At 47.2% G+C, this 16320-nt stretch overlaps 1 protein-coding gene across 2 annotated transcripts in view; it reads left to right on the top strand.

Annotated features, from left to right (window-relative positions):
- Positions 1-16320, top strand: part of YIPF1 (Yip1 domain family member 1) — a 152824-nt gene that overhangs the window by 59929 nt on the left and 76575 nt on the right. For both annotated transcript variants that reach the window (XM_086952480.1, XM_086952481.1), the window contains exons 4-6: positions 13415-13495; positions 13773-13860; positions 13940-14056. In XM_086952480.1, coding sequence (XP_086808606.1) covers positions 13415-13495; positions 13773-13860; positions 13940-14056 — 286 coding nt within the window. The remainder of the gene's footprint in view (positions 1-13414; positions 13496-13772; positions 13861-13939; positions 14057-16320) is intronic.

Below are 16320 nucleotides of genomic sequence, written 5' to 3'. Positions count from 1 at the left end.
ACATCCTGATTGGAAAAAGTGGTTAATCTGGCCTACTGACACAAACAGCTGTCAAGATAGATTCCTGAATAAAACACAGGGGTTAACAATGTCCAGACAAGACCCTAGATACTCCCAGAGGCAACATCCAGGGATAGTAACAACATACAGTGTAGGGAAGCTGTGCCTTGAATGGCTAGAATCATCCACACTGGCTGAAATTAAGCAACACTTGTCTTTACTTAAAGATGGTGCTGATTTGCGCGATTTCATTATGGGACCACGCAAACAGCGTCAAAAGCGTTTCATAGCGACCAGTATCTATGGTATGGTACAACGAGGCTTGGAAAGTCACACAAATTGAAACGGCTGAAAAAATACGAGAAATTGATCGTATTAATTTGGAAAACTCACTTTCTGTAGTGGACAATGGGTTAATGACTCTGTCCTCCAGAATATATTCGTTGGACAACATTGTATCATCTGCCATTGATATAATAGACAAAGCCTTGCTAATGTTACAGCATGGCCAGTCACAATTGCGTTCTATTGTACAGTTAGGCTGGACGCTGCAAAATCTTCGTTCAGGCTATGTGCCTTGGCGTTTAATCAACACAACGTCATTGTTTTCCATCTTTAACCTTACTGATAAACTAATCAGCTTGGCACAGAAAGGAGCAGACTATACAATCCTGAGCATCGAAAAACTTGAGAAATTACCTTTGACAATGTCAGAAAGTCCTGTCATTGAATGGATAATACACGGGATTATCACAATTCCGATAACAACTTTCCAATTTAAAAATTGCCTTGAATACATACCGACTGGCCAGTATGAACGATTGGGTAAAGGATACGTTAAGTCAACATGGAAATTACCATACACACACACATGGTATAGCGACGGCAACAAAAATGTATTTCTTAGTGGTGAAAACTGTAAACATTCACTAAGCGGTATACTTTTGTGCCAGGGTATTAATTTACACGGAGCCTGTGAAGGAAATTCTAACAACCTTTCATGCCACCAACATGTCACACCTGCAACGCAGATAGAGCCTTTCTTTATGCAACTCGCAAATGGGAGTTACATTCTAATAACGGATCACAGCTGTTGTGGCCTTTTGCCAGGAAAAGCCTATCTCGTAAGCGTAACATCCATGGTCAAATGCTGTATGCAAGCATTGTTTCCAAACGGCCCTGGAGACACTGAGACTCCCATTTGGCCTCGTTTGAATTTCTCTTCTATACGAATTGATACTTTAAGCAGAATGAAGTCTGTGCTTTTGCAGACAACAGTGCCCATCACGTCATCAAAAGAGACGTATGATCTCCTAGTTGCAAGGACGACTACAGAGATTCATGACCTTTTATCAACAAATTGCCCCGTGCATTTCGCAGAAATGCTTAGCCAAATTCTTAACATGTCTAGTGCCATAGGCATCCCAGGCATATTTAAGACGATTTTTACGGGACTGCTAACACCATTCAAAGCAATTCTGGGAACCATTCCTAATTTTGTCCATTCAGTCTTTGGCGGCATACCCCTGATTTTGGGACTTGTAGCAGGGATTTTATTTTTGACCCTCCTGCTCCGATATGGCAAGCCAAAGCTCAGACATGACTCCTACAAGGATGGAAGAAACGATCCTAGCAATCCGCTACCGGGACAGAATAACTAGAGTCCTTGGATTGGCCAGGCTGAGAGATCTAAACATGACCTGGTTTCTTTCATTTAGACCGATATGGCAATCCTGCATCTTACCTGTGCTTCGATGTATGCTATGCGGAGATGAGTGCGTGTTGGACATCTGTCTTGCACTTCCATCAGCAGTACCAATGGATATCGATACTTTGCTAAGTCCGATAACGGCTCACGCATTGTGTTGTCCCCAGCGGCTACCAATCCTGATGACGGCATTCGTTGAGACTCCTGTGCTATGACTAGGTGGTGACAGTGCAGCGAGAAATAAAAGCAACATCACCCAGGTACGACCATCTGTGAACATTGCTGATCCAGACTTTGATGATAGCAATCATTCTCACACCTGCCAAGTTACAGCACTATCGAACTTGGTCGAACTGTCACCTGATTTTGTAGAAATCAAACACGGAGCACAGAGGGAAAAACCAGACCTAGGTCGCCCTCCACTCATAAAGTCATCAATATCTAAATGACCTAGGTCAGTTTAGGGCATTCAATTTTACAAGAACTGGTGTACAGTATATCATATTTTCTTTTTTGACAGATCCATCAACCACTTCTCAACAGTAAGAGGTAGGGAAGTACACCAGTCATTGGCCCATCTTAAAAAACAAGCCCGCTCCCTATCCAGACAGATACGAAACCCTCACCCAAATGTGGTGAAAAAAATGTGATCGCAAGATAACACCTCACAGGCGCACCACCAATGGGACCCCTGGTAGGTACTCACCAAGACGACCCTGTTATCATCATCGGTGTTATCGAGCTTAAAGGAAACGTGTCCAAACTAAAAAACCAACTGTGTTACCAGTGATAAGTGCAGTGGGAAAATGCAAAAACAGTGATCTCACACACAATAAACCAAATATATACAAAAAACCAGCAAAAAGCATGAACAGGTAACTTTATTCTTGTTCTAGTATGCTAATTGCAAATCTTAAAGTGAAAATGGCTACTACCTATAGAGCCATGTTCTACTTGCCAACATGTTTCATTGCCATGGTGATATTCAGGCAATTTCTTCAGGGCAACAATTTTTAATGCCACTGCATTGGACACCAGGGTTTCAAATTACTGTCAAGAGGATAAAAGCATAAAAACGAGTTTTACTTTAAATGCACCACATGTATGTATTGGTAAACCACTGTCAAGACCACGCAAAACATGTCATAGTTACCCTCTATCGGCAACAGTTTCTCATACCAGCCAATCGGTCTTAGGTACAAAGGTATTAAGGTTATCTCCATTCGTGAGTAACCTTTCTACTCCTTCCGTAATCCTTCTCTGTGAAAACAACACCATACAACTGTGAGCCACACTCACTTACCCTCTTTCTCGTCCCGCAGGCAAAATAGCCCCCTTAAAACTAGATTACCGGTAATAGGAGCGTGATCGGCGTTTATTCGTCCCTCGAACACTATCCGGCTTCCAAACTTCTTTATTTACGTTCTTCACTTTCATTGCCCAGCCGATCCGAGAGGATGCGCTAATCTCGCGATGATTAAATGTCCATCTTAGGTTGGGAATAGATTCATAGGGATCTAATGCGGCTGTGTTGCAATTTCGACCTATCGCAAGATCATCGGAGGGCTGCCCTACTATCGCGTTTTTATCGCGGCCATCTTGCATAGGGCATTCCCTTACTCGTTAGGCTTATGGCTCCGCTATCGCGTTAGTCTCTCGCGAGATCACGCGATGTATGGGCATGCAAACTTTATTTTGTAGACCAATTTTTTGAGAGCCTGTCTGATATGATGTTCTCCCCCGAACAGAAACAATCATTTTAGAAAAGCGTTCCGACACACAGCGTTCCCATGAACTCTGAATTCGGCCTTCAGTTTTGATCAACATAAACTGCTGAAAAGCGTTGGAACTCTATTCCCCCGTTCAACAAGAATTTTTTTTTTTTAATTGAACACTTTTAAAAAAAATTTACCTTTTCTGGCACGAAATTTCTTTGCTTAAAGTAGACCTATTCATAGAGAACAGAAGCTTCTACTTCTATTTTTAGATAAATCTAGAGACATAATAACTTTACATCAGCCTCTAGCACATTTTACTGCAATGCATTTATATGTGATGAAATTATCTCGCCTTTCTTTTCTGTATTAAGAGATATTTCATGTGTAATTTTTTCGCAAAATCGTTCATTGATTACATATGCTATAATTTTGAATGATTTCTATGCTTAAAGACGTACAGTACCGAAATTACCACATATTTCAGATACGCCATTTCAAATCCATATATGTATTTTGGGGTGGGTAATGTTACACATGCATCTTTTGCTATAGTTTTAGTAAATTGATGGACATAAATTCGTGGAGTGGGTGTCTCGTTCTAATCTAGGACCCTGACCAATACTGTGACCTTATGCCCCTATACGGCTATAATCCCTTTATTCCCCTATATTGGCATAACCGATCAAATGCAATATTCAGAAACTCTTCTCTGGCCTCACACGATCAGAGCCACATTTCAGAATCACTTCCTCTGCAGCTTCCTTTGCAGCTCATTAGTGCAAATGACACAGCAGAAGCCACTATCTAAGATTCCTAGATTACACTCCGAGTTCTTCAACAAGATAAAAACTCAGCAACCTGGGAAAGCCCCGCTTGCTATGTTTTGATTAGTAATAGAACTCTAATTAGCACTGAGAGACGATCACTTCCTAGTGACATCTTTATTGACGTCTTATGTCCAAAAACTTACGTCAAACAAGGCACCTTTCAAGTATAAAAATTACCAACGTTGCCTTAAGCAAACGCTGCCTCGATACTATCGCTGCCTCGCTGATACTGAAGCTACCGCTGCCTCAACGGCATCAGCGAACGATGGTGTGGTGAACATAGGAGCAGAACAGCTGTCCCCTTCAGAGCCCAGCAGATGCAAGCTGCCCGCGGACGCTGCCCCTCCTCCTCTTCCTCGACGCGCTGAGAGAGACGCTGTCTTTTCTCCTGCCGAGAAATCCAGCTCCGGCGTTTCCAGCCTACTCATGCGAGTGACTGGGATATCGAGTCCTGGAAGGAGATACAAGACCTCCAACATTCTATTCCAGAGGTATGGTGTTGACTAAACCCTTAGAGAGAATTCTTGAAGCAGACCTTGGCAAAACCAACTTAACTTAAAGCTATTTACTTACTCCCGCCCAAGTATTAGGCTTAGGTGAGGTACACTGGGGTAGGCGTAGTTAGAAGCACCAGTTGAGTACGTTAGCCTAATGTATATATGAATGTATATATGTTTTATTCATTTTAAACCATTGTATGGCTAAGAAACCATATCAATGCTTTTACAGTATTATTTCGCAATACTCATCTTACTGTACGCACTTTTTATAATAACTAGTCTTGCAATTGTGGCAATTCATTTCTCTTGCACGAGAAGAAAGACTGTTCAATAAATAATACCTTTTTTATTAAAAACGCCCGTCTCTCTATTCTCTGCATATTGGTGAAAGTAATCTGCACAAAACTGAGTAAAATAACTGTCTATTGTTTCACACGACTCTAGAGATTGACTCTTATTCTAAGGAGCAAAGTTGTCATGTTTATGCGGTTGTTGGAAAACTGAATCCCTTCTTGTCTGTACCAGGGAAGCTGATCACTTCCTATTCAGTCAAGAAAGTTTCCAGTGACCTCTGAGCTAGTTGGTAACAAACCCAATTAAGTTTAGCATAGTCAGTGGAGACCTGGAAGATCCGCACTTCTACGTCCATACTACTGTTTATGTTATTCCAATGCGCAGGGCCTATTGGGAAAATAGGAACTACACTACAAGATAGGGTCGGAGTTTCTTGAGGGCCCACACCACGGCGAAGGCCTCTCGTTCAATGGTGCTCCAGCGTTGCTCTCTGGCCAGCAGACGTCGGCTGATGAAGGCCACAGGCTGGTCAACTCCTTCGGGGTGTACTTCGGAAAGGACCGCCCCGACACCGTGCTCCGAGGCATCGGTCTGGACTACGAATTCCCGGCTGTAGTCGGGGGCTTGGAGCACGGGGCGGTACACATCGCTGTTTTCAGAGTCTCAAAGGCAGCCTGACACTTGGGGGTCCAGTGCACTTTCTGAGATGCTTCTTGGAAGTGAGTTCGGTGAGGGGGCCCACAATGCTCCCATAATTCTTCACGAAGCGCCGGTAATACCCCGTGAGTCCTAGGAAGGCTCTGACTGCTGTCTGGGTGACCGGGGGCTCCCAGGCCATGATGGTGTCGATCTTGGGTTGAAGGGGAGCCACATGGCCGCCCCCCACTTGGTGTCCCAGATAGGTCACAGACCCTTGGCCGATCTGGCACTTGCTTGCTTTTATGGTCAGTCTGGCCCGTCTGAGGGCCGTCAGGACCTCCCAGAGGTGCTTGAGGTGCTCGGCCCAGTGAAGGCTGTACACTGCGATATCGTCCAGATAGGCGGCGCTGAACTCTAGCCCTGCCAGTACCTTATTCACCAGCCTCTGGAAGGTTGCGGGGGCGTTTTTCATCCCGAAGGGCATCACCATGAAGTGGTAGTGGCCATCGGGGGTTGAGAAAGCGGAGCGCTCTTGGGCGCCCGGGGTGAGGCCGATCTGCCAGTAGCCGGAGGTTAGGTCGAATGTGCTCAGGTAGCGGGCAGCCCCCAGGCGGTCGATCAGTTCATCGGCCCGGGGGATGGGGTGGGCATCGGTCCGGGTGACGGCATTCAGTCCCCGGTAGTCTACACAAAATCGCAGTTCGGGAGTGGCGCCAGGGGCGGCGACTTTTGGGACCATGGACTGTCAGAGGGTTCGACCACCCCCTGGGCCAGCATCTTGGAGACCTCCGATTTAATGCAGGTCCGAACATGGTCGGGAACTCGGTAGGCCCGGTGTCGCACAGGCGGGCTGTCCCCGGTGTCGACATCGTGGACGCACCACCGGGTGACTCCGGGGGTGAGAGAAAACAAGTCTGTGAATTGACCCAACAGCTTCTGGCCATACCAGCGTTTCATCTCCTCTTGGCTGGCCTCGAGGTTGGCCTCTGCAAGTTCCCGGAACTTCCGAGTCTGGTTTCGGAGGGTCAGGAGGTACCGGTAGACGTCGGGGGGAGCATCTCGGACTGCAACCTCCCAGCCTTCTTTGATCAGGCTGAGGGGACCCCGGACGGGGTGCCCGTACAATAGTTCGAAGGGGCTGAACCCCAGGGACTTCTGAGGGACCTCCCGATAGGCGAAGAGGAGGCAGGGCAGCAACATGTCCCATTGGCGCCGCAAGGGCTCTTCCAGGCCCATGATCATCCCCTTGAGGGTTCGATTGAAACGTTCCACCAGTCCATTCCCTTGGGGGTGGTAGGGGGTCGTAAACTAGTACGTGACCCCGCACTGTTGCCACATGGACTTCATGTATCGGGAAATGAAGTTCGTACCCCGGTCACTGACGACCTCTCGGGGGAAGCCCACCCGGCAGAAGATCCCCATCAGCGCCCGGCCCACCCCGGGGGCCGTCACGGTCCGGAGAGGGATGGCTTCAGGATAGCGGGTGGCATGGTCTACTAGAACGAGAATGAAACGGTGCCCTTGAGAGGTTCGGGGCTCCAGAGGCCCGACAATGTCTATCCCCACCCGCTCGAATGGGGTGTTGACGACTGGGAAGGGTTGAAGGGGGGCCTTGTGCTTCCCTCCGCTCTTCCCGCTGGCTTGGCAGGTTGGGAAAGTCCGGCAGTGATTGTTCACATCATTCCTCATTTTTGGCCAGTAGAAATGGGTCACCAGGCGGCTGTAGGTTTTGTCCTGCCCTAGCTGCCCGGCGAGGGGCACATCGTGTGCCAGGTTCAGGAGGAAGTCTCTGAATCGGAGGGGGACCACTAGCACTCGGCTGGCCCCCAGTTCGGCAATCTTCTGTTCGCTGTAGAGGAGATCGTTGTCCCAATAGACACAGTGGGACCCCGAGGGGTCTCCGGCGGCTTGAGCGGCGGCTTGCTGTCGTGTTCCCTCGAGGGAGGGACATGCTTTCTGTTCTTGACGGAATTGCTCTCGTGTGGGGCCACCTTCTTGGCGCCATTGGGCTAGTTCTGGGAGGTCGCCGAGCTCAGCAATTTCTTCACGGGTGGGCCCCAGTGGTCCGGGCTCAGGGTTGGCGTCTTCGGGGGCGGCGGAGGCGCGGGCCACTCCAGCTCCTCGGTCGGGGTGGATTCCGTCGGGGCGGTGGCCCGGGCGGCCATGGATCGGGTGGTCGCACAGACCCACTCGGGCAGGCCTAGCATCCCCAGATGCTCTCTCCGCTCGACGTGGGCCCGGGGGGAACTTTCTAGGTTGTTCCCGAGGAGGCAGTCCATGGGGGCATCGTCCCGGACGGTCACTTTCAGCATGCCCGACACTAACCCCCCCTCCCCCCACTCGAAGGGGATTCGGGCCATCTGGCACAGGCTCTCGGAATTGTCCGCCGACCGTACTGGGCACAGCACATTAAGCAGGATCTGGTCAGGGGTTACCAAGTGGCAACGGATGGCCGTCACGCTGGCTCCGGTGTCGCGGAGGGCTTCGGCCCGGTGCCCATTGATGGTGACCCACTGGCGGTACTTCTGAGTTTTGCCTGGGATCGGGCCCGGGGAATCATGTCTCTCTCGCCTAGACATACCAGGGACATGGCGGCGGCCTCCCACTCAGTCTGGTCTTCGTCATAGTTCTCTTCTTCCCCCCCTTTCTTCTCCCAGGGCGGCGGCAGCGATCTGGCGGTTTGGGGGACCGGTGGTGCCGGGTCGTTGGTTCATCGGGCAGTGGGGGTCACTGGCATAGTGACCGGGCCGCTGGCATTTGTAGCAGGTAGCGTTCGAGCGTGGCCCCGGTCATGCTGGAGGGGCCCCTCTCCTGGCCAGGGATGGCAAAGTGTGGGCCGGGGGTGGCCCCCGGGGTGGCACCGCAGGGGAGTCTCGGTTCCTGTTCTGGCCTCCTCCGCTGCCTCGCTGACGGGGGGGGGGCCCTGGGGGTTTCGGCCGTAATCTCCCATCGAGTTCCGCGGGACCCGGGTGCTCACCCATCGATCGGCCTCGACGGCGAGTTTACGTGGCTCGGGCAGCTTGCTGTCGAGAAGATGCTGTCTGAGTTCGATAAATCTGTTGTTGGAGAGGTGCTCCCATACAATGAGGTTGAACAGCTGCTCGTAGGTGGTTACCTGGCTGCCTTTGATCCACCCCTCTAGGGCTCTGCTAAAGAAGTTCACGTACTCCACCCATGTAGTACCGTGGATTTTCTTACAGTCTCGGAATCGCTGCCGGTACATCTCGGGGGTGAGTCCATAGCGAGTAAGTAGGACGTCTTTCATATCAAGTTCTTTTAAGCCACGCTTGTGCTCGAACGTGAGCTTCTTCTCCTCTAAGTCCCTCTGTCTTCGTTTCTCCTCCAGGTCTCCTTGTAGCCGTAGTTGCTCAAGAGCAATTTTTTTCTCGGCCAGCTGTAGTTCTCCGTCCAGACTGAGTCGGGCGAGCTTGTGGAGCCGGCTCCTTTCTCGCTCTCGGGCGTCTTCGTGGGAGAGGCCTGTGTCTCCGTTGGTATTTCTTTCCTCCGCTGGGGTTGCAAGGGTTTCCGGGTGCTTGTCTGGGACCGTGTCATCTTCGGTCTGGGGTGGCGTCGCTCCTGTTTCCACCCATGTTTGTAGGGCCTGCTGGAAATCGTCCTTGGTGCTTAGTCCCGTGGTAGCGATGCCCAGGTCCTTGCAGAATTGTTTCAATTCTTTGTGGGTATATTCTTCCAACCGTTCCTTCTGGAACTCCGTGGTCTGTCTGGTTTCTTTGGTCCTCCTGGTTGTGGTGTGTTTTTGTCAGTAGTGGGTGAGTTACTCTCTGTACGATTTGCATCGGCTCGGATCGCACCGCCTGCCACCAATGTCAGAAAGGAGATCGGGGGGGGGGGGCAGATGCTGTTTGACTGACCACCCCGAGACCCACCTCTCCTTCTGGCGTTGGCCGAGCGGCGTCGAGAGGCCTCCTGGGTGAGGCTCCCTTCCTAGAATCGGAACAGCCGAGCAATCACACCACTAGAAAGGGACACCACACAAGAGGGTAGATTCTTAGAGTCTTTATCAGCATTAAAGATAGGTTCTCTCAGCAATATGTACAAGCGGATCGCGGGATCCTTAATGTCTCGGTAACTGTGGGATGGGGGTGCGGGACAGTCTTAGTACCAGCCTGGCACGGGAATTCCCCACGCACAGCTCTCAATCCTCGAGCTGAGGGGAAATGGTTCAGCGAGGTCGGGCCGCGTCAGCAGGGCTCCGAGGATGGTTCAGCGAGGTCGGGCCGCGACAGCGTCAGCAGAGCTCCGAGGGTGGTTCAGCGAGGTCGGGCCGCGACAGCGTCAGCAGGGCTCCGAGGATGGTTCAGCGAGGTCGGGCCGCGACAGCGTCAGCAGGGCTCCGAGGATGGTTCAGCGAGGTCGGGCCGCGACCGCGTCAGCAGGGCTCCGAGGATGGTTTCGCGAGGTCGGGCCGCGACAGCGTCAGCAGGGCTCCGAGGATGGTTTTGCGAGGTCGGGCCGCGACAGCGTCAGCAGGACTCCGAGGATGGTTCAAAGCAGCGAGTTCTTCTCCGGGTCAGCCGCGATTTCCACAGCAGGGCTCTCGACTCCAGGATACAACTGTCGACCCGTTCCAGAGCTGCCCCAGATATGGGACTGGAGTCCTTTGATGTCCGGACCCTCTCGCCTGGGGGTCAGAGGGGCCGGGAGGAGAGTGTCCAGACACCCAGCAGGGGGGTGGAGCCAGCGCCCAGGGAGGCCGGAGGCGATCGAAACCAGGCGTCCGGGGGACGGCTGGAGGGCCATCAAAACTCCCCTCCTCCTTGATCCGTCAAGTGGCCGCTTTACCACCTGGTCGGACCTTGGTGCCTCGATGTCGCCGTGTTCCTGAGAGAGGGGAGCTGGGGGACGCCAGGGGTGGCGGCTCTCGTGGAAGGGTGGAGAGGGTAGTTTCGGGGGGAAGGACAGGGGTTGATGCCGTCCGGGGCCCGCCAGGCAGAAGGAGTGGGACCACGCTGCGAGGCCGGGTCCAACACCTCCAAGATGCAGCCACATTACGGTGAGTACAAGCCTTTGTTTGTGAAATACAGGGCAATCAGACCATCTGCTTCTTTGCATCCATTTCAGGCCAAACGCGTTTCAAGCTTAACATCGCTCTTGTTCACTGGCAAAAGAGGAAAGGCATACCACCTGCGCAAATTTAAATGTCCTGCCTCTGTGGGCGTCTGCACAGGGAATGCTTGTAGTTGTGGTGCATGATAAATGATACCCCCAGTGGGTTGCATGCCTCACCCCAAAATGTTCGAAATGATTACCCCAGTGGGCTGCGCTGAAGCTGTCCGGGCGAACACCCTGTCCATACCGCATCCACAAAGCGGACTCACCGTCCCCACAGCGACTATATCCCTTGTTGCTGCAGGCCCGCCTTGTAAGCAGCCCATATGTGTACATATCTGTGTGGGTGTGTATAAAATATTTAGACACAGTCACTGATTAGGATCATAAAACTACATCAGTTTCTTCTCTGAGCAAACAAAACACAGCTCTATAGTGCTTTTGTTTTTTAAATTTCTCTACTCTCAATAATTTGGGTGGCCAATCTTCAGCTCCTTTGCCTTTGAATCAGGCGTGCATAGCCTTTGGCTGTGCAGGCACTGTGCCACTGAAACAGCTGTAAATGGCCTTTTGCGATGGGTACTGGACAACAAGACTACACTGGATAATTCCTTCCTCCCTACTACCTCCGGACATTTTTTCCAGGATTAAGGATCAGTCCCCAGAATCCCCTAATGGACCTAATAATATAAGTTAAAGGGAAACATATGCTTGCTTCAAATTGTTTGTTTTTTATTTTTTAGATTCTAAAGTACTCTGCAGATCCGACTCAATTGAAGGCCCGAAAATTGATAGACCGGTCATACCTAAGTTCCTTCATGATTAACTCTTCGAAGTCCACAAACATCTTTTTGTAACGCAAACCTCTCAAATCTACTGAACAGATGTACTCTGAACCTCAAATGATCTCAAATCTGAGTAAAGTTTCAGTTCCTACCTTTTGGGTAGTTCTATTTAGCAGTTTTTGCAGTAGCGATGAGAAAAGTTTCCTATATGTGAACTTTTGTTTCTCCAAACACTTGACATGATGAAATGTTGCTAGATATGCCTTGTGAGTGGCAAATAATCAACCCTAAATATACATTTGCTTGGGCTGACAATATAGGGATAATGTCCCACATTCAGTTGGATCCTGCTGCCTCTGAATCCTGGAGTGACAGATTGAATTACACATTGCACTGTATAGGAAAGTGCCACCTTTTTGCATGGTTGCACCCCACTTTTTGCCTGCTCTTGATGCTCTCTGACTAAGTGTGACCTGGGTTCTTGCTAACCAGGTACCATTGGCCTGTGTTCTTCCCTAAACTGTACATGTGCACCCCCAATTGGCACCTCTCTGGCCAAATGTAAGTCCCTTCTAAAAGGTACCATGGGTCCAAGGGCACTGTGACCAGGGAATGCCTCTAATGACTGCAACACGTATTGTGCCACACTTAGAGACCCTGTACCTTAACACACACTGCCCTAGCAGGCTGCTTGTTTTGGTGCAGCGAAAAGTGAAGAGTCGACATGGCACAAATACTTCTTATATAGCCCAATTTACTATATAGGAAGCCTGCAACTCTGCTCACAAGGCTTCAGCTCATTAACCCCTTCGCTGCTCATGACGAGCTCAGCTCGTCATGCAGTACACTGGTCGTGTGGGATTTGAAGAAGTTCAGCACCAGGGGTGAATTCCCTTAGCACTGATGTGGTTAAGCATTGCACCTCAGACCTGTAGCACTGGAAAAAAGGCTTTTGAGAAGACCCAGCCATTTCCCTTTATCATGGAACCTTCCCTTTAAACCTTTCACCCCTACAGATTGCCATTCAGGAATGATATCAGCTAACAATACTATATTCCTTGATTTCATTAGCATTATTTTGCAAACATTACAGCTCATTGTTCTGTATACTTGAGGAACAAACAAGTTAGAAGAGGCATGATTGTGAAAGATTGGGACTGTCTGCATACTCTTTTATAACCCACTGATGCATATACTTCTGTGAAAATGCATAAGCGTTACAGAAAGAATCCAGATTCAGATGATAGTCTAGATTCGATTCTCATCTTACTTGACACCACAACATTAAAGTGTGGTCTCGAGTACGATCCGAATCGAAAAAGCGTTTTTGACTTCATCAAGTTGGGCAGTTGCCATTTCCAATTGCCAGAGATCCTGTACAAGAGAGAGGACATAGTTAAAACCAAATTCCTTACGATGTGTTATATTAGTTCAACTTGGTGTTATTGGAAACCCATGTGGGCTGCCATATCAGCAGTTGTTTTCGGTCTGCACCCTGTTGTTGGCACTTCTAATTTTTAATAAGATCTGCGTAAACATACAGTGACACCTTGACTTTGAGAGAAATTCATCAACAGGGAGATGTATACATTATATACAAACTGAGAAGGGTGCAGAACATTAACATACCTGATATGTTAACAGTTCTTATACTGCATCTTTTGCTCTCTTTGAAAAACAAAAGAAGAAAACAGGATGTTTTCATACTAGTTCTGTAGGAGCGAAAGCTCTGTTGCAAACCTTTCTCTTCGGGGGGGAAAAATTACAATGGTGCATGCTTAAATCTCTTTTTGTTCTATAGTTGACAATTAGATTCGATTTTGTCTTCTGTTCGTAGGTGCATATTTATTTAAAGTTTTCTTTTTGCTTGCAGTTGCTAGCTGGGCAAAAGAAGAGTGCTGCCTTTTGGACGTTTGAATATTACCAAACTTTCTTTGACGTGGACACTCGGCAGGTTTGTAAAGAGCTGCCATACTTCGCCTAGAGAATGGTTTGTTGTCTGCCGCTGGTGTCTAATTTCTCCATTCACCCCTGTTGCTCCTGTAAAATGATCAATAAGTTCTTTACCTAATGCTTTTAATTGAAATTGTTAAATTATTCTCAACCAGTTATAATAGTGGTACTACAGCTTCTGCATGTATGTCCTCTCGTTTAAGTGGAGTAAGGATTTGAGCACCTGGGCCTGCAGTTGTTTGTTGAGATCACTCAACTGTTCATCGTTAATTTTGTAGGTTCTCGATAGAATAAAAGGCTCCCTTTTGCCAATACCTGGAAGCAACTTTGTACGATTATATGTCCGAAGTAACCCTGATCTCTATGGTGAGCATGAAAAGTCTTCTCATTTCAAACACATTGATGTCATTCAGGTACTTTGTCTATAATACAGTTTTCTTTTTAGGTCCCTTTTGGATATGTGCCACGCTGGTATTTGCTATTGCTATCAGTGGAAACATCTCAAACTATGTGAGCCATCAAGGCCATCCAAATTACCATTATGTGCCTGAATTCAGAAAAGGTAAGCACGCCTCACTTACAGGCTTGTTTTAGTATGTTTAAAGTGATGACTTGGAATGTTCTAATGCTAAAGCATGCAATACACACATTCTTGTGTGATCAAAAATCAATGCTTTTTTATTATATATTTCATTGCACCAGAAATGTCAAAGTACTTGGTTCCTTTATTTATTTACTTTACAGAAAGTTTACATTACCAGACTAATACAACAAGACTGCTTGTATTTCAAATCACAACTAAATTAGCAGATAATCTTTTTTCACTAGTTTCACATTTTACATTAGTCCAAACAAAACTCCTTCATTTAGAGTAGGCGGAGGGGGTCTGGATTTGTATACTGGGTAATGATTATTCTGCTTTGAGTTGGTCAGTGGATATGTGAGCCAAAACTGACTTAAAGAGACCTGTGTGAAAAACCCGGGTGTCGCTCATCAAGGAACCATGGAACGTGGGTCTAGATGTGTTTTGCATGCATCATTTTGGAATTCAGACACACGATGGGAGGTATGCTTGCAAATAGCCTAAACAACTGACAGTTGTTCCAACCCACCAATTTTCCTGCCTCTTTGCCGCTCTAGACCGAGGGTCCCCCTTATGCAAATCAGTACTGACCCCGCTCATTTGAACAGTCCATCCAAAACTGCTAAGCAGAGCCCCTGCCAGAGGAAATACAAGCATAAGGCGGACCTCTGTCTGGAACAGAAGTTGTCAGTCTGGAGGAGTGAGCCCTGAATTGTTCTTCTATGGGGTAGGAGCATTTTTATGCCCTTAGAGAACATAGACAAGCATTTTCCTTAAAACAGTGCAGACGTTTAGTGGAAGAAAACAGAAGGGGAGTGAGCTACTCTGTAATGTTGCCATCAGTGATGTCTTTTTATTGTCATACCGTGGCTGAAAGTAAGTTTTAAAATGTGGAGGGGTGGGGGGACTCAACATAATTCCCAAAGTACCTCCACCTATTTCATATAAAGGATTACACTGTGGATACTTTTCGGGGGTTCAGGATGTCACTAGCGTGTTGCAAATCGTGTATTTAATTGCATTTTTAACAGGAATAACTCAACATAACTGCAAGTTTGAATTGCTAAATATGTCCAGAGCTGCCAATTTTATTCAATAGTTAAAAGAACATATATGTCATTCGGAAAGGCCTGGTTAAGTTCTTTTGTTTTACTTGGGACTGCATTCAAACGTTTGAAATCCATTGGTGTAGAGTGGCACAGAGGGTAAAAAACAGTGGGTTGAATTCCTACCCTAAGCAGTGCCAGTGGTTTCAATCAGTTGTTGTTAACCTGTGGTTAGGGGACCCATGGGGACCTACTGTGGGGATTTGCAACAGCTTTGAAAATTTAATATATTAACATATTAATGAGTGTATATAAATAAAAAAGCAAAGTGGAAAGTTTAAAATGTTTAAACATTCTGTAAATGTGTCAGGAACTTGAAATTAGAGACTTAAAATTAAGTTGGTGTCCTCAGATGGATTTGTGGGAACAGTGCAGATTCATCAAACAGAATATAGTATGGACGATGATTGGCCTCAGTTGAACTTAAGAAAGCCACAACCATCCCATTAAAATTGAATTATTTTTTATTTTTTTTAAAGCTAGTTTGTGAATTAAATTAAATATTTTATCATTTGTGTATTTGTTTGAATACTTGTTTCTGTTTTTTTGTGTATTGTCTTGAGCTTCAAATCATCAAATTTACTTAAGCCGGAATCCTGTAATGACTCGGTGGGGGTCCCTGTATTCCTGTAATGATTAAGTGGGGGTCCACAGACGTCCAAAGGTTAAGAACCACTGGTTTAGACTATTTACAAGGATTCCTTGCATCACTTTGTGTGCAATCACTGTGGAAATAGTAAACAAAGAAATTTCCTTTCTGTGTACTCAATTAGATATTCCTAAATGACTAGTTATTTATTTCAAAGACCATCCCTGATTTTGGTAAACCATTCATATATTATAGCCACACACGTAGATATATGTACTATTCTTGATTTGATTTTATAAACACAAGACTGTTTAAAAACACTCTTCTTAGAAAATAATACACAATAAAGTCCATATGACATAAGGACTGTATTGTGTGTTGATTTTATATTGTGTATCCTCAATTAATTATGTATATTTGTTTGGCCAATATATGCAAAAGAATGTAATGATAGATGGAACAACTTTCTGTACTGTAAGCAGCATTGGAAACGAATGTGATTTTAATTTATTTTCTAAGAGTGTTTTTAAACAGTCTTGTGTTTATAA

The sequence above is a fragment of the Lissotriton vulgaris genome, chromosome 1_1 (assembly GCF_964263255.1).
Source record: "Lissotriton vulgaris chromosome 1_1, aLisVul1.2, whole genome shotgun sequence".
NCBI lineage: Eukaryota > Metazoa > Chordata > Amphibia > Caudata > Salamandridae > Lissotriton > Lissotriton vulgaris.
This window is presented reverse-complemented; position numbering and strand designations above follow the sequence as displayed.